The sequence below is a fragment of the Pomacea canaliculata genome, linkage group LG7 (genome assembly GCF_003073045.1).
Source record: "Pomacea canaliculata isolate SZHN2017 linkage group LG7, ASM307304v1, whole genome shotgun sequence".
NCBI lineage: Eukaryota > Metazoa > Mollusca > Gastropoda > Architaenioglossa > Ampullariidae > Pomacea > Pomacea canaliculata.
In genome coordinates this window covers 20,518,685-20,540,009 of record NC_037596.1, presented here as the reverse complement: position 1 = coordinate 20,540,009, position 21,325 = coordinate 20,518,685, and the positions used below count along the sequence as shown (strand labels likewise).

General features: G+C 45.1%; 2 protein-coding genes across 4 annotated transcripts; one reads left to right on the top strand and one right to left on the bottom strand.

Moving 5' to 3' along the window:
- Nucleotides 1–111: 111 nt before the first annotated feature.
- On the top strand, nt 112–9,048 carry LOC112569162. 3 transcript variants are annotated; one of them, XM_025246884.1, is made up of 9 exons: nt 113–356; nt 1,701–1,823; nt 2,230–2,553; nt 3,033–3,068; nt 4,105–4,158; nt 5,317–5,406; nt 5,787–6,014; nt 6,497–6,601; nt 8,423–9,048. In XM_025246884.1, the coding sequence occupies exons 2-9, from the start codon at nt 1,769–1,771 to the stop codon at nt 8,482–8,484; spliced, it is 954 nt and encodes a 317-aa protein (XP_025102669.1). In that variant the 5' UTR covers nt 113–356; nt 1,701–1,768; the 3' UTR covers nt 8,485–9,048. The 3 variants fall into 3 exon arrangements, with proteins under 3 accessions (XP_025102667.1, XP_025102669.1, XP_025102668.1); XM_025246882.1 differs by lacking the exon at nt 8,423–9,048 and having other exon boundaries at nt 112–356; nt 6,497–7,211; XM_025246883.1 differs by lacking the exons at nt 113–356; nt 8,423–9,048 and adding an exon at nt 1,163–1,428 and having other exon boundaries at nt 6,497–7,211.
- A 4,878-nt stretch (nt 9,049–13,926) lies between these two features.
- On the bottom strand, nt 13,927–21,112 carry LOC112569165. The gene is made up of 7 exons (XM_025246888.1): nt 20,851–21,112; nt 20,008–20,319; nt 18,915–18,947; nt 17,618–17,677; nt 17,102–17,191; nt 16,036–16,242; nt 13,927–15,246 (listed from the first exon to the last, which is right to left on the bottom strand). The coding sequence occupies exons 1-7, from the start codon at nt 20,918–20,920 to the stop codon at nt 15,071–15,073; spliced, it is 948 nt and encodes a 315-aa protein (XP_025102673.1). The 5' UTR covers nt 20,921–21,112; the 3' UTR covers nt 13,927–15,070.
- Nucleotides 21,113–21,325: the final 213 nt, after the last annotated feature.

Below are 21,325 nucleotides of genomic sequence, written 5' to 3'. Positions count from 1 at the left end.
GTAGTGGGGCTCGAGGGCTTGGGGGGCTCGGTGTACGGGTGGGAAAGTTGACAAGTAGGTCAGTGAGCAGAGCGGGGGAGGAGGTGTGGAGGAGGGAGGGGCAGGAGGGACTTGCACACACGCCGTCAGGTGGGAGGGGACAGGAACTGGTGGCTAGCACGCCTGTTAGTGCACGTGTGTGCATGCATGAAGGTAGTCAAGCTACACATGCGCACACACACGCACGCACGGATCTAGCGAGTGCAGGAAGTGTGTGAGGCAGGAAGGGGACAGCACCAGGGACACGGTGCAGGAGGTGACACACGCTGGCGACTCACCTCGGCGGGCAGAGGAGGACATTTCTACCTTTTGAACAGGTGAGTTGCTGACTATTGTAGTCTACAAGTCACTCACTCAATATTACCGCAAAGCCTCATTTTCTTGTTTTGACCATTTGCGCTCAGGTCACAGGCCAGGGTCACTACAACTGGACACAAACAGGTCACGTGGCTAGAACTATTGCATGTTCGTGTTGTCGTGTGATTTCGCTTTGATAAGGTTGTATCGATGTTTGACTACAGTTTTATATCATTGGTGAGAATACAGTGTACGAGTGTGTGTAGATGTTGTTGTAGTGTGCTTGTTGTGTGCAGTCAGGTGTGTGACTGTGTGACCTACATGGGAGGCGTCCTGTGACAGGAGACCCCCCCCCCAATACTAAAATCGTCGCCGGAGTCGAGTTTCACGCAGCACGTCGCTGCCGACGCCCCTGTGACCCGGATGTGCGTGGGTTACGAGGCGATTAACGGGTTTTTCTAAGAGGCCACCTCTCCCAGTGCTACCCACCCCACTCACACCTCCCACCTTCCTCGTCTTGCGCCTTCCCCTTCACCTCCCGACCTCTAGTGACGCCACACAACCTCTCGCTGTTGAGAGGACGGCAAGGACACAGTTCACACACAGCTCACACACAGTACACAGGTCATATACACCACACAGCTCACAGACATCTCACACAGAGCACACAGTTCACACAGCTCACACACAGCTCATACAAACACACAGAGCACACAGCATACAACTCAAAGCTCACTGACAGCACACAGCTCACACACAGCTCACGACAGACACAGCTCTAAGCTAAGCTCGGTATCACGTGACTTGCGAGGGGGCTTGTGGACTGGGGGATGTCTTCGGTAACAGTTGGTCACGTGCACCAGACGACTGCACTCACTGAAATCAGCCGATGAAAGCAAACTGCAGGAGAGGGTGACCTCAAAGTCACGTGACCCACACGATTCACGCGGTGTACAGGAAGTTGCTCGTCTCCCTGAAGTCCTCACACGTTGGACAAACTCTCGCTTTTCTATACAAGTGATCACAATTCTTACATTCACACGACTTCTTGTGAATCTTAGACTAAACAAGTTGTAGTTGACGCAGGCACAGGTGTGTTCGTACGTGTGTGTGTGTGGGTAAGCGTGTGTGTTTGTGTGCGTGTGTGAGTGGGATGGAAAGCGTGTTTGTGTGTGTGTTAGCACGTATGTGATTACATGAACGAGCGTGTTCAACAACTTGACATGGTTGAGAGCGAGAGAGAGGGAAGACGAGAGGGTGTGAGAGCACTCTGGAGGGTGTGAGAGTGAGAGAGGGCCAAGGGGCTGGTGACGAGGAAGGGAATTGTTGTCCTACACTAACACATCTCACACTGACTGTCACAGCGACGACTTCAACAGTCGATGTATGTCGTGCCGGCGACAGCAACTTGTGGGTCTCTCACCTCCTCATCATGCGACACGTCGTCCTCGTCATCGCCATCGTCGTCTGCTGTGTGCGAGCTGAAGGTAACTGGTCTGTCTATTAGCTTCAGTCGATGGACAAAAGAGAGAGTGAGTGATAAAAAAAGTGAGATGAGGAGGCAGACAGTTGATCAGCTGACACAACATGAAGGCTGACTGACGTGTAGAGTGGTAGCACTGTTTACAGCGACCGGGTGTTGATGGTGCGATGTGTTAAAATAATCTAGAGAAACAATTCTGCTTCCTACGCGCGTGTGCACCCACACAAACACAAACACACAAACAGACACACACAGACACAGACGTACGTGACCACACACACACAGACACACAGACGCGAGCACACACACACACACGTGTATTACGGGTATCGTTGATGGACGAGAGAGAGGAGCCTGTTCCCCATGACCACTCACCACCCACTCACTCACCGCCTTGTGTCCTGCTGCAGACTCCTACATCCGGGAGCTGGAGGTGCTGCGGGATGTTCGCCAGGTGAAGTGTGTGTACAGTGACCCCAACCTCGTCATCGTCAAGTTGAGAGAGATGACAGACGACAACCGGATAGGGTGGGGCTCCGTCACCCAGAAGAACTGTAGCGGCAACATCACCTTCCTGGCCTGCGTCATCAGCGCCTCTAGCATCGCACTGCACGCCCTCGTCACCGACATCAGGGACGGCGAGGCTCGCACCTTCACCTGTGAGGCCTCGGTCCTCAGCGGCCCAGGTAACTTCGAGACGAGACAGCTTGGTGACATCAACGTCAGTAAAGAAGGTAAGACATCGCTCTTCGTATGCTGCTAGTCATCCATCAGACATCTTAGTATGCTGCTAGTGACATCCATCACACAGTATGCTGCTAGTGACATCTATCAGATAACTTAGCATGCTACAACTTTCTGTTTTTTGTTTGTTGTTCTCCCCACCACGCTAAGTTCAACCAGTGACAGATGTCACACAAAGCTGTTTTCTCTTTTCACTGAAGCCATTGATAGTCGGCAAGCGACCACGACTTACCCTCCGGTTTCTGACAACTTTTCGCAGCATAATATATAAAGCATGATGTAACAGTATCGTGTAACATTCTGTAACAGCATCGTGTAACAGCATCGTGTAACACTCTGTAACACTACTGTATTGTGCAGCATGTCAAAGTGTTATGTAGCGTGTGCTGCAGGCTTTGTCACACTGTACAAACCTCAGACATTGATGCACAAGTCAGATATTTAAGTGACCTTTCACCTGGTGTTTCAGTGCTGTCCACCAGGTCACAGCCTCAGACAGTGACAGGTAAGTAACTTTATTTCTTACAGTAAGAGACAAGGACAGTTGGCTACATGTGTAGGAACTATATTACACGTGTGTGTTACACATACTTCATTCTTTGACTAAGCATCTCTCAACTTTGTGTAAGGTGTGTTACACAGTGTGTGTTACCTGTAACTCATGTCAGGGTCATGTTTCAGAAGATTCACACACACACACACTACACATCGACATGTACCAACGGGCAAATGCATGAACAGACGTACTTACACATATTTTAACGTGTTTACATATTTACACACACACATGCACACGGGTCACACATCCACATAGCGTTTATGTGTAAATAATTATGCTTCAGTACACGTGCACGCACACACTTACAGGCATGACTACACACACACACTTAGTAACAACAAAACGTCATCCTCAGAATGTTGAGCGAAGTGACATCACTCTCATTTGCATACACAGACACATACATAGTTACTGTGATGTCACGTATGTGCTGTGTAAGAGAGAGGAGCAGACACACTGTCACCTTCCTGGTCCCTGGCAGTAAATATATTAGTACTTACAGTAAGTACTGACAGTAAATATATTAGTACTTACAGTAAATATATTAGTACTTACAGTAAGTACTTACAGTACAGTAAATACATTAGTACTTACAGTAAATATATTAGTGCTTACAGTAAGTACTGACAGTAAATATATTAGTACTTACAGTAAATATATTAGTACTTACAGTAAGTACTTACAGTACAGTAAATACATTAGTACTTACAGTAAATATATTACTACTTACAGTAAGTACTGGCAGTAAATACATTTGTACTGACACTCGCCTCAGATGCTCAATGGCTTTACACTTACTCCGATCTGTGTTACTGTGGATCCCTTGCTCTGTAACACTGTGTGTGTTACTGTGTCACGTGATCTGATACCCTGTATGACCGTGTGTGTGTGTATATACATGTGTGTGTGTGTGTGTGTACGTGTGTGTGTGTGTTACTTTGTCACGTGAGCTGATACCCTGTATGTCCGTGTGTGTGTGTAGCTACGATGCCCGACTTCACCCTGGAGGCTCACAGCAGTCAGCAAGTCGACAGATGTAAGTATCGCTGTTGTTATTGCTTTCCTTAGTTTTCTTTTTAATTTTCTTCTTTCTCTTCTTGCTGTTCTTTAAAATAATGTGAGAAAGGCAATAGATTGTTTTAGTTGTGACTAACTGTGATTCCCACTAACCCTGTTGTTGTTTCACGCGTCATCGTCATCCATGGATGCTAAGGCAGGCAGTTACTGTAGTAATCTGCAGGCCTACATCACATCGCTAGGTGTTAGCTGAGAGTGCTAACTCCATGGCTAGATATTAGCTGAGTGCTAACTCCATGGCTAGACATTAGCTGAGTGCCAGCTCTATGGCTAGACACTAGCTGAGTGCTAACTCCCTGGCTAGACACTAGCTGAGTGCTAGCTCTATGGCTAGACACTAGCTGAGTGCTAACTCCATGGTTAGACATTAGCTGAGTGCTATCTCTATGGCTAGACACTAGCTGAGTGCTAACTCCATGGCTAGACATTAGCTGAGTGCTAGCTCTATGGCTAGACACTAGCTGAGTGCTAACTCCATGGCTAGACATTAGCTGAGTGCTAACTCCATGGCTAGACATTAGCTGAGTGCTAGCTCCATTGCTAGACGTTAGCTGGGTTGTAACTCTATGGCTAAATGTTAGCTGAGTGCTAATACCATGGTTACACATTAGCTGGGTTGTAACTCTATGGCTAGATGTTAGCTGAATACTAACTCCATGCCGTCAGCTGGGTGTCCAACCGTCTGTAGGTACTTTAGCGGAAAGCCTGACCTAGCAGCGTGCTATGCCCTGATGCCACCCGTGTTGATGTCTGAGTTGTGCCAAGGGCTGAAAGGTCTGCAGTCTCAGGGTCTCTACCTGTACACCCACCTGTACACCCACCTGTACACCCACCTGTACTGCGCCGTTTATAATTCTTGCCACCTGTGCTGCTGATGTTTGTTGTTTGTGTCAACTGCACTGGGGACAAGGTCTTGACATGTTTGATACTACCTGACGAACGAAGGCTTGCACACAGGTCATCTGTTAAAACGTCTGACAGCATTTTACGAGTGAGGTATGAATAAGGTATGAGTGAGGTATGAATGAGGTATGAGGTATGAGGTATGAGGTATGAGTGAGGTAACAGTGAACGTCAGCAGACGGCAGCACCTGTTGCTATCAAGGTGTCGTTGCAGGTGAGCTCTCGGATGTCCTCATCATCGTCATTGTCTTCCTCGCTGTCTCAGGCCTGCTTATCATCATCCTGCTAGTCCTCTACCTCAGAGGTAGGTTTGTTCACTCGCTCTCTCTGTCCATCCATTCAAATCTCACTCACACTGTTCAGTGGCCACCAGGCTCCTTGCACTTTGTAGAGCGGCCAGCACGTGCAACAGCTCTGAGCATGCGCAGAAACTTGTTTACAAACGACTGCAACAGAGACTGTTGATTGTTGTTCATCCAGTGTGGCTTTAATTGCATGGGTACAATAAACTGATTCCACAATCAATCTATAAATATATATATATAATTATAATTATAGGAAATATATAATTTAAATAAATATATAATAATATATAATTATAGGAAAGATGAAAACCTGGAAAAGAACGAGAAACCTGATGAGTAAACAACCAATAGTTGATGTGAAGCGCATGTCTGTTGACAGCCCGGAGGGAAGTGCTGTCATCACGTGATCAGGTCAAGCCAGCCAAACTGAACGGTCACGTGACTAACGGTGTGGGAGGTCAACAGGTCACGCGAGGCAGCTTGTACCTCAACTCACGCTTCCCTCCCCCTGACTGCCAGGCGCCCGACGCCCCAAGAAAGGTTTCTGTCATGCAGTACCAGAGGCCCCTGCCCTTGTCCTCCGGGGGTCGACTGGCTCAGGCCTCAGGTGAGAAGCTGCAATTAATTGCATACAGGTGTTGATTGCCAGGTACTGAGGTAGCTCATTAGTGCAGCACGTGCGTGTCTGCTAACACACGCAGTATTCTGACACCTGAACATCTCACCTGCTCGTACATCAGCCACCTTGTCCATGTCGGCGCAGGTAGACGTGAGTTGATAGAGGTATGTGCTAAGTAAAGTACATGCTGTAGGTATGTGAGCCACAAAACACAAATACACAGGTACACAAGTACATATGTAAACAGGTACACACCTACACAAAACACACCTACACACGACAGATTATATCTCACTGCTGTGGGGGATACACAACCTTCTAGAGTGTAGAGAAAGCTGATGACGGCAGACATGACATCGTAGACATTGTATCACCTACTGTGTGGAACAACAACACCTGGCCCACTGTAGTGATAGAGGGAGCTGCCATCACTCAATAAACACTCAGCAATGATCACTTCCTGTCAACAGATGCTGAAGGCCAAGGGCAGAGAGGGGCGGCCCCATACCAGGAGCCCTGGAGTCGTCTGGATGAGGAGATCTCCGCCAGTCTGGCCGCCCTCCGCCCCAACCCCCGTATGTGTCACGTGCCTGGCTTTCAGGCGAAACCGGACATTACAGACATTACAGACATTACACACGCTACACACATTACAGGCGTTACACACGTTACAGACATTTCACACAAACCTATCTCCTCTACTATTTGCAATTTATCTTAATGATCTGAAAACTCATCTCTTAGCAGACTCTGTTAGTGGTCTCCCAGAACTAGCCAAACTGACACCAAATAACCTCACCCCCCAAGAAACTGATGTGCTTCTTAAATTATTCATACTCCTATATGCAGATGATACTGTCATTTTATCCGAAACACCAGAAATCTACAGAATGCTTTAGACAGCATGAAAAATACTGTGACAAGTGGAACCTGACAATTAACTCAGACAAAACAAAAATAGTTATTTTCTCTAGAGGTAAAATAAGAAAGAAACCAACATTTGTTTATAACGGTGAGAAACTTGAAATAGTAGATTATTACTCCTATCTTGGCCTGAAACTAAACTACAATAACAAATTTCTAGTAGCACAAAAAGACCTATATGACAGAGCCTCAAGAGCCATGTTTGCTTTACTGAAAAAATGTAAAAAGTCACAGCTACCACTAGATATTCAACTTGACATGTTTGACAGAATTGTTCTTCCAGTACTTACCTATGGTTGTGAAATATGGGCATCAGGAATTAGTGACATTTGTGGTAAACTACAGCTAAGATTTTATAAAATGGTCCTCAAAATAAGAAAGTCCACCCCATCTTGTATAGTGCTTGGAGAGTGTGGTCGCTTCCCTGTTAGTCTTCTTATTAAAAGTAGGATGCTTAGCTTTTGGTTTAAATTGATTAGCAACAGTAATAAACTATCAAGCACTACATATAGAATGCTCTTAAATCTACACGAAACAAACATTCTTAAGTCTAGCTATATCAGTACTATCCAGACAACGCTGCAAGACCTTGGCCTAAGTGAATATGGATAAACCAGAAAAGCATAAACATAACAGGTGATTGGTTCAAGAAGAAAGTAGATTGTGTCCTACAGGACCAGTATATCCAGAATTGGTTAGGGGAACTAGACTCCAAACAAATATACTCAAATTATAGAATGTTTAAAAGCAGCTTCTTACTAGAACCCTACTTAAAAATCCTACCCCCACATGATTACCTCCCTTTAATAAAATTTAGGTCATTGAATAACCACTTTCCAGTGAATAAAGGTAGACAAACAGATATCCCTAGAAATGAAAGGTTCTGTAGACTCTGCAACACCAAGGACATAGGGATGAATTCCATTATCTTTTTAATTGTAACAAATTTGATACCCAGCGCAAAAAATACTTACCAAGCTACTATACTCGTAACCCAAATGCTTACAAATTCCAATCCTTATTAGCCTCAAAAAATAAAAAGACCCTCAGTAGACTATCTCAATTTGTAAAGATATTACTAAGAACAGTAAATTAGTTAAATTGATAAAACGTGTGTGTGTGTGTGGGATATATTGTACACAGGGATGGATGGGAGTGCATTACCCCTGTGATAAAGAAATTGTAAAGAATACAGAACACCTGTGAAAGAGAGTGAGGGAGAACAAGAGAGTGGTTATCCTATGTTCTGATATGTCCAGATGCTTTAACCTACTCGATTACAATATCCAAGTTCACACGAAGTGACTGGAAAAAGGAAAGAATGAGTGGATGATTTTGAATATATGTGAATGAGAGACACCCTATATGTAATGATAAGAATGTGAATGTATATGCATTGATACTTCCTAATTTCTCAATACCCCCTGGAGGGCGACAGAATAAAAGAATCTTGAATCTTGAATCTCTGGCAGTACACGAGGACAGCACCAAGCCCTCGCTCAACTTGCACTCTGACGAGGCCTCGATGGCTTGACACAGACCACTGGACACCTTGCCTTGAAGTACTGTGTGTGTGTGAGTGTGTGTGTATATGGTGTATATGTGTGTGTGTCAGTATGTATGTATGAGTGAGTGTGTATATGTGTGTGTGAGGATCTGTGTGTCAGTGAGACAGAGAGCTCGCTTGCCGTTGTTAGAAGTCTTGTCCTCTGTGATACCATTGCTCTACCCACCCCACAATCCTCCCTGTGATGTCATAGGTCATGTTATGGTTGTTATGTTGGTTGAGGTGTTTTTTACCCTCCGCAGGGTGTTACAAATGTAGCCTCGGGCTAATGTCTGTTGTTACAGTCTGTGACAGCAAACACTTCTCTTGATTCCCTGGTGGCATTGGTATGTACACACTATGTATATATATAGAGAGAGAGAGACAGAGAGAGCTGTCAGGTGGTGCTACATTGTGTTGTTATGTTACAAATCCTCTCTAGCCTAACTCGGTACACGGACTTTTCGCCGACGGACGTTTCGCCGCCGGACGTTTCGGAGCCGGACGTTTTGCCGACTGGACGTTTCGCCGCCGGACGTTTTGGAGTCGGACGTTTAGTCGACCGGCGTTTCGCCGCCGGACGTTTCGGCGCGGGGCACTTCATTTCGGCATTTCACGCGGGACCTTTAGCCGAAGTCAAGTGTGTGACGCCCCTTAGCTCACACATTTCTCTCGCCATTGTATCAATGTATCAGTGAACTCTCTCTCACTATCCCTCCTCATGTGAACCGTTAGCTCACACATTTCTCTCGCCATTGTATCAATGTTTTTTCTCAAAGCTGTTGCGCATAATCTGTGACAATCAAAGTGAACTGTCTGTGAAGTCTGTGTGTAAAATTTGTTTGAAATAAAGAATTATTGTGTAATCTAGTAGTTACTTTCATTCTTTGAGAAGTAAGTAAGCTCTCTCTCTCTCTGACATAATGCGGTGAAACGTCCGGCGGCGAAACGCCGGTCGGCAAAACGTCCGACTCCGAAACGTCCGTTGGTGAAACGTCCGGTCGGCAAAACGTCCGGCTCCGAAACGTCCGGCGGCGAAACGTCCGTCGGCAAAAAGTCCGCACACGGCCTAAATCAGTTTTATATATATATCTGGCATTTGAGACAATGTAATTGCTGGATTACATGTTACACACAGCGCCTGAAGTGTTCATGTTTATATATTTGTGCTCAACAAGTACGAGTTTTTAAAAAAAAATATGCTTTGTGTTCTTTATTTATTTTTCTTTGGTTTTTTGGTTGTTGTTGTTGATTGAAGTGCTACTTTACATTCACTTGCCACACTTGTGTTGCCAACCAGCAAAATATAGTTTATTGTACTTTGCTGGTAAACCGCAGTTAAACATTACAAATGTGAAATGTCAGTTTGTAGTTTCTGTCTTTAGACTAAGCAGCGCCTCACAGTGGTGAGCAGTTGAAGGCTGTGTAAACATTGATAAACAGTTGAAGGCTGTGTAAACATTGTTAGACAGCTGAACTGTGTGTAAACATTGATAAACAGTTGAAGGCTGTGTAAACATTGTAAACATTGATAAACAGTGTCAAAGGTCGTGCAACTCTACGTTTACCGTGTAGAAGTGGATTTCCAGGTGAGGAGCAGTTTAAAGGTGTAATGGCGGCTGTTTCAATGTCACACTCCATGCCTGCAGATGTCGATGTAAAATCCACTTCAACATGTTTTGTTTATTCCTCCATGAGTGCAGTTACTTGCAGTGGTGTCCCTTTGCCCGCCAGGCTGGAGGGAGGCAACTCTCCGCTTGTTATCATCTGCTTGAGTTGTTTGTTGTGTTGGTGGCCAGTGCACGGTCCGGTGCTTTCTGTGTTCATCGTCAGTGAGCGGAACTGTGACTGTGACTGTTGACACCCACCGCACATATCTGTGTAGCCATGTGTGTGAGGCACGTGTCTCCCCCTACATCAGCCTACACCAGCCTACATCAGCCTACACCAGCCTACATCAGCCTACATCAGCCTACACCACCATGTCATGTCCACGGAACCTAAAGCATTTGTCACACAACTGTTACAACCTCCAGCGACTCCCACAACATGTTGTGTCCACCTCACGGCTCTCGCCACGTGTACGTCACATCCGCTCTCGGTGCTTCACGTTTGTTCTTTGAGATTTTTCACAGAACATGGCAGCTGAAATCCCTGCAAATGGCAGCAACATGTTGCACAGGGAATAAATACATTTTATTGCATTCCTTTATGAAGTCCAGTGTGTTCAGCTTGAGTTTCTGAGTTTGTCTTGTAGTCGCAATCAGGGTTTGTGTATTGAGTTAGCTTTGTGTAGAGTGTAGTTTGGGTTAGTAGAGGCTGTGTTATATAAACGCCGTGACACTGTGTGTAGACCTGAGCTGATGTCATCTTAGTGTCATCTACAGGCCTCACGTAGTGTCGTCTACAGGCCTCTCAGTGCCATCTACAGGCCTCAGTGTCATCTACAGGCCTTACTTAGTGTCATCTACAGGTCTCACTTATTGTCATCTACAGGTCTCACTTATTGTCATCTACAAGGCTCAGTGTCATCTACAGGCCTGATGCCGTTTTTACTGTTTATTTCTCTCTCTTTGAGATTGTTTTTCCTTCTGGTGCTGACAAAGAGACTGACAGGTCCTTGCCAGTATTTAGCTTACTTTGCTTTGTTAGTTGTTTGCTTGTGCCTAACAAATAAAGATTTTAAGTTTAGTTTTTGTGTTTCATTATGTGTGTTTGTATTTTTTGCTGATAGTTTGTCCTTTCTTACTTTTTGTACTTTTGTGTGTATCGCTGTTTTCATTGCACACACACACACACACACAAACACACAGATTGGGTTTTAAGAATACAATCTGAAAGACAAAGTAAACTATGAGAATTTTCTAAATTGTTATATTTACTGAAATGTCGTTATAGTCATGAATAAAAAATATAGAGAGAGAAAAGATGTCGAAACAACCCAGTCGTAAAAACATTTTGTAATATTCACACCTTGAAGTGCATCTAGAAGTAAAAATAAATCAAATCGTACTTCAAAAAAAATAAAATAAATAAATAAATAAATAAACAGAGAAAGCCCAGACAGTTTACTTCTATAATTGGTCGACACGAAAGTCCACAAACTGCTTCTTGTACAGCGACATCAAAGTCCGCACTGTCCACGGACAACACAACTCATACACTACACACCAACATCAGTCCGCGACATCATCATCAACATCAGACTAGCACCACATCGACTTCAGAGCCCGTGATATCCGACATCAACATCGATATCAGTCCGCAACATCAACATCAGTCCGTGACATCAACATCAACATCAGAGCCTGTGACGCAGCAAAAGCGACTACATCCGGGCATCCTCAGCATGTACATGTACGTACATAAAGTTCTAAGTTCGCCGCAATGCTGTACAACCACAGGTGTATATCTACACAAGTATATATACATGTATATACACACACAGTACATTTGATCGTTCGTTTCCACACACACAAAGTTCACATCACAGTCGCTCAATGAAACAAGTATCTGTGAGTATATCGGTGTTTACCAGATGTTGACAGTAAACATACAAGTGTTGTTGTTGTTGGTGTGTTGCTGCAGATTGAATGGAAGAGAACTTTTGAGAGTCTGCTAAGGCGGCTTACTGTCTTACTATGATACTGTCTTAGTGTCTTACTGTCTTACTATGATACTGTCTTAGTGTCTTACTGTCTTACTATGATACTGTCTTAGTGTCTTACTGTCTTACTATGATACTGTCTTGGTGTCATACTGTCTTACTATGATACTGTCTTAGTGTCATACTGTCTTACTATGATACTGTCTTAGTGTCTTACTGTCTTACTATGATACTGTCTTAGTGTCTTACTGTCTTACTATGATACTGTCTTAGTGTCTTACTGTCTTACTATGATACTGTCTTAGTGTCTTACTATGATACTGTCTTGGTGTCATACTGTCTTACTATGATACTGTCTTAGTGTCATACTGTCTTACTATGATACTGTCTTAGTGTCATACTGTCTTACTATGATACTGTCTTAGTGTCATACTGTCTTACTATGATACTGTCTTAGTGTCTTACTGTCTTACTATGATACTGTCTTAGTGTCATACTGTCTTACTATGATACTGTCTTACTATGATACTGTCTTAGTGTCTTACTGTCTTACTATGATACTGTCTTAGTGTCTTACTGTCTTACTATGATACTGTCTTGGTGTCTACTGTCTACTATGATACTGTCTTAGTGTCATACTGTCTTACTATAGATACTGTCTTAGTGTCATACTGTACTATGATACTGTCTTAGTGATACTGTCTTACTATGATACTGTCTTAGTGTCATACTGTCTTACTATGATACTGTCTTATGTCATACTGTACTATGATACTGGTCTTACTATGATACTGTCTTAGTGTCATACTGTCTTACTATGATACTGTCTTAGTGTCATACTGTCTTACTATGATACTGTCTTAGTGTCATACTGTCTTACTATGATACTGTCTTAGTGTCATACTGTCTTACTATGATACTGTCTTAGTGTCATACTGTCTTACTATGATACTGTCTTAGTGTCATACTGTCTTACTATGATACTGTCTTAGTGTCATACTGTCTTACTATGATACTGTCTTAGTGTCATACTGTCTTACTATGATACTGTCTTAGTGTCATACTGTCTTACTATGATACTGTCTTAGTGTCATACTGTCTTAGTGTCATACTGTCTTACTATGATACTGTCTTAGTGTCATACTGTCTTACTATGATACTGTCTTAGTGTCATACTGTCTTACTATGATACTGTCTTAGTGTCATACTGTCTTAGTGTCATACTGTCTTACTATGATACTGTCTTAGTGTCATACCTTATCATATTGTCTTACTATGATACTGTCTTAGTGTCATATAGTGTCATATTGTCTACTATGATACTGTCTTAGTGTCATACTGTCTGTCTTACTATGATACTGTCTTATGTCATACTGTCTTAGTGTCATATTGTCTTACTATGATACTGTACTGTCTTACTGTCATCTGTCTTACTTACTGATACTGTCTTAGTGTCATACTGTCTTACTATGATACTGTCTTAGTGTCATACTGTCTTAGTGTCATATTGTCTTACTATGATACTGTCTTAGTGTCATATTGTCTTACTATGATACTGTCTTAGTGTCATACTGTCTTGCTGTCTCACCACGACACTTAGTGTCATAGAGTCTTGTTGTCTTACTGTCTTTCTGTCACCCAGGCTTGTTGCTTTAGTATCTTACTGTCTTGAGACTCTGAACACACTGATAATATCAAGAGACATCAATGACCTATAAGCACATGTGTCCACACCTCGGTACTCGTGGCACGCACACACACACACAAACACACACACAAACACACTCACGCACTCTCTCTCTCAGACACACGCACACAGGTAATGATGATGGCGATATTACTTTTCCAAACCATTTTGTTGTTACCCTGACAAACATTGGAGACAAACTGTCATTGAGAGAATGTCAAATGGCGAGTAGGACTGACAAGAGAAAATAATGAACACAAGTACACATCCAGTGACCAGAGTTCACCCCCCAGTACTAGTACTCAGTACTTGCCAGCCCCCCTCTCCTCCCGCGGCAGCAATCAGCATCAGCATGGCAACAGTAAGAGCAGTGATGATGAGGCTACACTACCCCGGGTCACAGCCAAGCCCTCAGGCTTATGACAGTGTGTACAAGTCACGTGCACTGTCAACCCTACTGAGTGCACTCAGCCAGTGAGGGGAGGACAGTCCAGCCACTGGACAGCAACTGGCTGAGGAGGCTGCTGAGGGCCTCACACAGAGAATACAGAGCCACGGACACCAGCAGCTCTACCTGCAACAGTCCAGCCACGTCAGCTGGTCACGTGACCCACACAACACTCTACACACGACTGTCGGACAGGGCTCCTTGGATGGTGAGGGACGCTGCGATGTCAGACAAGAAGAAACTGGCTGAGGATCGTCAGTGAGTGGAGTGGTCGTCCTGGGCAACACCTGCTGACTAGCACCTACAGACAGGCGAGAGTTGCGGGCCTTGTCACCTGTCACGTGAATCCATGGGTTCGACCTTCGACTGGACGAATGAGTGTCAGATGACTGGCTGATGACTGTCAAATGACTGGCTGATGACTGGCTGACGACTGGCTGATGACTGGCTGATGACTGGCTGACATTAACAGTCCATGCCAGGTCCTCTCGACTCATGTTCTCCACTGTGTACAGCGTGTTTACTACAAGCAGGCTTACTACTACCCCACTACCACTACCCCACCACCACTACCCCACCACCACTATCCCACTACCACTACCCCACAAGGCACGTGACTGTTATTGTAAAGATCGTCTGCTCTGACTCGACCCCCTCCCACCATATTTAATGTAACGGCGATGACTGAGCAGGTGAGCTAGACTCAGGTGTAGCGATGTGCTCATGACAGTTTGCGAGAGACTTTCATTTAACCGTTCTTTGGTCAGTGACGTCACTCCCATCTTCTTTACCGTCGAGGAATTCCTCGGTGACGTCAGTCGGTAGCGGGGCGTTATTCGTTATCGTCCTTCTCGTCAGGTAGCTTCTCGCTGACGTCAGCAGGTCTCTGGAAGCCGGGCACGAGACACATGCGGGGGTTGGGGCGGAAGGTGGCCAGCTTCTCGGAAATCTCATCGTCCAGTTGACCCCAGGGCTCCTGGTATTGCAGTAACCCTTGACCTTCATTATCTGCACACGTAGGAATTATTTATCATTACTCTCCTGCTAAACATCTTTCTTCATCACATCCACACAGAGAGAAATGAGGATTTGTCGCCTACTGACACCCATCATGGAGTTTACAGTTTATACACTACGCCCCTCACACCATCACGAAGGATAACTCCCACGTCTACAAAAGTAATAACATTTGTGTAGGATACAGGATGTGAATACATGTCAACATGTCAAACAGCCGCCAGAGACGTTTTCTACCACACAGTAGATTATTTCACATTACAGTTGGTATCCACTCTCATTGTGCAGGTTTTTCCCAGCATGCACTTCTCGCCACTTGATGAGTCATCAACGACAGGACATCATCATCCGGCTTGAGCGGCGCCACAGCAACACAGCAAACTCTTTCCCAGAATGCTGTGCGGAACTGAGGAGACATGCGCAGACAGCACAACGGAAACACAGGACTGAAGCATTGTGGTCTGTCTCAGTGTCACAGACAGACAAGTCTGTCTCGGTGTCACATGTCTCCGTGTCACATGTCTCCATGTCACAGACAGACAAGGTGCAACGACCAAGCAACACACTCCAGTGCCGCAACTAAGACCTTCAGGTGAATAACCAAGTAGCAGGCGGTGATGTAGTGCACAGTGGCGACACCACTCGAAGAGCCTGGTGTTGTTGTAAAGATTCTAGCATACAGGTGTGTTGCTGTGAACTACTGTCATTAGTGGCTGCACCACGTGACTGTGTGTAAGCATGTTTGTCTTCTGTAACACACCTGGGTGTGTGCAACCTCACCTGTGGCTGGGACCAGGGTGCCGCCAGACGACAGGGGCACTGGCTTCTGGTACTGCATCACCAACCCCCTCCCGGGGGCGTCCGGCGCCTGACCCGCTGGGGGAGGAAGGCGGGAAGACTGGTACTCATTCGTCATCCTGACCTTTTGAACTTTGACCTCGCTAGTGTCCAGACCGGATACAGTTCCTGGAGGGATTCTATTGCGGGCTGTCAACAAAAACAATGAGAAACGAACCAACTACAGCGTCGAGTTTGTCAGGTCAAGTGGTCTGCCCTTGACGGAAGTTGCCCGAGTATTTGTTCTTCACTTCAGCTTCCCTCCCACATTCGCACGTCCACACCATCGAGACACACTGTCGGCAGACAATCCATCAAACACTCTCTTCAAAAACATACCACAGTGACCAAGATGACCTCAGCCCAGCTGATCGTGGTGACCATCACAAACTACCCAGGGTAGCGGGGATGATGTGGGAGCTTTCTTCTTGCAACTCTGAGTGGCAAAAGGTGTCGGGTGCTTTCTGCTACCCGCCCTCAACGATTCCTCAAACACTGAGGTTCCCCGTGCAAAGCCTCGGATGTCTGACTGAAGTGTCTCGGACTACTGTCGGACTGTATACCAGTGTGGACTGGCATCACGTGACCACACAGCCGGGTGTTTACACGTGTAGCTACAGACATCGCCAGTCAGTCAGCTCTTCTAAACACTGTAACGACCGTTACGGGTAGTCATCAGTCCTTCCTGAGGTCTGGTGTTAGACGACATGTGAGGCCATCAGCTCTCTTCACTTGCCTACCCTCCACACACACACACACGAACGCATGCACGGACACATGCTATGTACACGTATTTCACATAGTAAGGCGCTAGGCCCACACACTACTGACTGTCATGCAGTGAAGTGTTCTCCACAAAACTTGTATAAATACTTTATGTCACATCTACATCACGAGTTGTGTAGACGGGTAGTCTGGTCATTGTCAAACACGATACCTGTCTCTAGCAGTCGATGTGACTGAAGGTTTCTGTAGGTGCGAGTGTGAACACCTGTGTGCGCGTGCTTACCTCTGATGTAAACAACAAACAAGACGAAGGTGATCACTCCAAAGATCAAAAGAAGAATAATCAAAACGATCAAGGTAGGAGTCCTCTCACCTGCACAAACACACAGACTGACTTTGTGAACATCATCTGTGACTAGCAAAGATGTTGCAAGACTATGACGTAGAAAGTCAATCGTTATCTCTCCCTCACTACGTCACTTCCTGTAAAGCCGGAAAATGTAAACATTAGACAACAACAGAAATAGCCAAAAAAATTTGAAACACCCAATGAAAATTGTAGCCTGTGGATTGTAATGTGTACAAAGGTTGTAAAGGTTGTCACGGTGAGCAGCGACACAGCATCTGGCGTGTGAGGCAAAGTGAGCAGCCTTGTATGTACAAGATATAGCACTCAGGTAGACACATTGTATGTACAAGATATAACACTCACATAGACATATGTCCAGATAACACTCAGGTGATACGAAAGTCCAAGAAGTAAACTAAGCTGAAAGATCAAACAAAAAGATTTACTTACGAGCGCACTGCTCCTGGTGCACGCTGGTCTGTGAGTGTACATCGCTGTCGTTGATGTTACCTGCACACACCTACACCTTCATTTCAACTTCCCTGGAGATACACGCGCACTCACAGCCACACACTCATAGCGACACACACACACACTCATAACCTCACATACACCCACGGCCACAAACACACACACTCACAGCCACACACACACTCACAACATCACACACAGCCACACACACAGTCACACCCACACACAGCCACACACTCATAGCGACACACACACACTCATAACCTCACATACACCCACGGCCACAAACACACACACTCACAGCCACACACTCACTCACAACATCACACACAGCCACACACTCATAGCGACACACTCTCAACCACACACACTCAGCATCACACACACACACACTCTCAACCACACACACATACATCCATGAATGCACTCGTCCACTTACACACGCTTTGTGTTGTGTTTGGGGAGAAAACTACTTCCACCTATAGACGATGGGGCACTATTGAGGGGAATCTTGAGGGAATATGGGAGGGACGTGAGGGGGAGAGGTTAGGGTAGGTGTGACGTGTGGTGGAGGTCGCTGCTGTGTGGCAGGTGTTGGTGAGTGATGTTGATGTTGACATCCTCTTCCAGTTGTTAACTTCAGGTCTGGGTGCTCAGTGTCTAGCATCCACCTGCCAGGTGTCTTGTGTTGTCCTAACTGTATTCTATAATTCCATTTAATATTTACTTATTATGTTTATTTATCGTGTTCATTGCAAAGGCCCTGTACACATCTCTTTGACATTGTTTTTGTTTTTATCAATCTTCATTAAGCGTTTGAATCAATTTTACACTTTGTGTATTTGATGTATACTTTACTGTATGTTTACTTGCAAAATGTTTTCTTTTACTTCTGGTTATGGATGAAGAGAATCCATGGCTTTAGCTAACTTAAAATATTAAAAATTGAATTCCTGGTTAAAATAAGCTATTAGGTAATTATTTAATTCACGGCCATGCTTATGGTTTCTGTTGGTTTAATTGTAATAGTTTGTAAGGGAACGTGTTCTCCAGTTTGTTCTCTTTGTCTCTTCATGTGAGTTTAGAGTTCAAGAAGCTCTCTAAGCACGTGACACAGTGTGGCTGCGCCCTCTAGCGACCACACATCGGTGTCTTGCAGGCTATAGGACTAAAGGTCAAAGTGCAGATTGTGGAAGTGTTTATTGTCTGTCTGCACGAAGTGAATATCTTCAGTCACACATCAGGACACACGCTGCACCCAGACCTTCCTACTTACCTCGAGTAGTGATGTCTACTGTGGTGGTCTCCCCTGTGACAACAAGTTACAGAGTTACTCCGTCTGATTTTGAACCATCTACCCTCAAGTATGTAAACGACTGAAGAAATAAATTATCTACGTTGTTTTCACTTTATTTGTCCCAAATAAAGCATGCAATCACCATACCATATTGAGAAAAAGAAGAATGTAATTAAAATAGATAATTTAAACGTCTTCATTCTGTAGATATATACACAGTAACTGTCAGACATACAGTATACAGAAAACCAGATGATCACATCACCATTAAAAGCCAGTTTCAAAAGAGTCTGCTGGATGTCAGTGTAAGGGAGGCGCAGATGCTGCCACAGACCAACACCTGCGTGTGGCAACCATGAAGACAAAGCTGAGGTCTGTCCACGACACACCAGACAGACCGCACCACAAGTTCAACGTGCAGTTGCTTAGAGACCGTAAACAGCAAGAAGAGTTCAACTGCGAAGTTAAAAACACTTTTGAGACACTGGAGGGACTCGTGTAAGAAACAGTGGCCATCCACTGGACAGGATTACAAGAGACCTGGAAGATTACCTGCACACAAGTTGTGGGAAAAAGGAAAAGAGCACAATGATTGGCTGACTCTAGGGACCTGGCGAAGGATAGAGAAAACTTTTTTCCTACAAGGGTCATTTTGATTTTTATAAAATCACTCGCGAGCGATACACAATTATCTACTTAGAAAGTATCCAGGTCTATTGGGTCAAGCTGTAGTTCCGCCTCAGTGAGTAAACAACTTTGTGACGTGTACAGTCCCAGCATGCCTCTGCTGACCTCTGGGGGACAGGCACCACGGGCATACAAGCTCTCTCCTAAATAAGATAGTATCCTAAGAAATTAGCCCCCTACGACTGGGAAGTCACGTGACCTTTTTTGGAAGTTACGTATGCTTTGAACCAAGTGTCTCAGGCCTTACTATGATAAGAAACAATATGTTGACGAAAATAAGAGACGACAGGTCAATGAGTTTTTAAATGCCGTGGACAAGGCATCAAGGAGAGCATGAAGAGAGGACAGAAGGAGTCATTACAATAAAGGTGAGAGGCTGTCCTACCTGTCTTTGTGACATTCACCACGGCGATGACGTCAGTGTGGGTGTGACCACCTGTAAGTGTGGTGGCGACACAGGTGAAGGTGCGGAGGTCGCCGTCCTGTAGGTCTGTGATGACGACCTGCACGCTGGCAGCACTGATGTTACAGGCGTGGAATGTGATGTTGCCACTACAGGTCTTGTCCAGCAGGTTGACCACCGCCGTCCGTGTGACGTCACCCAGCTCTTGAAGTCTCAGTACCACCAGGCCAGTAGGCGGGTGTTGACACGTCACCTGGCGGGCGTCCTGGACAGGTCCTTCTCGGAGAAAGTCATCTGCGATGTAGGGAGCAATGTAACTTCTATGTGTTCGTTATGCAGAAACAAATAAAGGTCAAGACAGACAGTATGACTACAGTAGGCAGACTCTGTTACTTCCTTATTTGTGGGGATCGGATGAAACGGAACTCATCGTCTTCCTCTTCTTCTTGTTCGTTTTTCGGTCTTTTTTTCCACTGCTTCTCTTTTCATTTTGTTCCTTATGGTCACAACAGAAATCATCAGACAAGACACACACCCGAGTTGAGAACACCCAGATACCCAGATACAGTTTAACAGTTTAATACAAGACGATGTTCATGGGGTTCTTCACTGTCCCTCCACTTGGTGAGTTTAAATGTGATGTACGCCGTTACATAACATGGCGGTAAGACAATTACAGTGTGATGCTTTGGTGATGAGATTGTGAATGTGATCTTTGTGGTCTGATTATTTCTTAATAAAGTGTTATATCAAGATCAAATACACAATGTAAACATATATATATATAAAGCTCTAAGATAATGGGATGAGAAGGAAGGTGATTACCTTGCGCGTGAATGTCCAGAGCGATGATGATGACGACGACGAATGCGAGTCTAGAGACGAGAAGTGTCATGATGTGACGACGACAGAGGGTGACGAGTGTCACAGACGGGAGTGAAGCACAAAGTGAACAGAACCTCCACAGGCCGCTCCCCCACTTAAACCCTTGTGTCCCAGCTTCCTTCCTGCTTGTAGCACCACGCACACAGCAGCACGTGCATCAACGTGCAGTCACACGATGTCAGTGTTTGGCAACTGCTTCACGCGTGGGTGAGCAGCACACCACACACTCCACACACTGTGTCTGTCTACTTGCACGTCCCCGCGTCACAGTCGCACTACTACAAGTCGCTAGGAACTACATTTTCAAGGAATCCCAACAGGATGCGATTATCAGGCTGCGACATCAGTGATGAGGCTCCACGCGACATTTGACCCTCGAGGACCCATTGTGTAGCACGAGGACTGAGTGAGCTCC

What these genes read in the sequence shown, in the direction of transcription:
- LOC112569165 (XM_025246888.1), bottom strand. Translation starts at nt 20,920, where the DNA reads ATGACACTTCTCGTCTCTAGACTCGCATTCGTCGTCGTCATCATCATC. An exon ending in TCTGGACATTCACGCGCAAG is followed by an intron (nt 20,320 to 20,850) that starts GTAATCACCTTC and finishes CCTACATCGCAG; the next exon opens with ATGACTTTCTCCGAGAAGGA. An exon ending in GCACCAGGAGCAGTGCGCTC is followed by an intron (nt 17,192 to 17,617) that starts GTAAGTAAATCT and finishes GTGTTTGTGCAG; the next exon opens with GTGAGAGGACTCCTACCTTG.
- LOC112569162 (XM_025246882.1), top strand. Translation starts at nt 1,769, where the DNA reads ATGCGACACGTCGTCCTCGTCATCGCCATCGTCGTCTGCTGTGTGCGA. An exon ending in CATCAACGTCAGTAAAGAAG is followed by an intron (nt 2,554 to 3,032) that starts GTAAGACATCGC and finishes CTGGTGTTTCAG; the next exon opens with TGCTGTCCACCAGGTCACAG. An exon ending in CAGTCAGCAAGTCGACAGAT is followed by an intron (nt 4,159 to 5,316) that starts GTAAGTATCGCT and finishes GTGTCGTTGCAG; the next exon opens with GTGAGCTCTCGGATGTCCTC.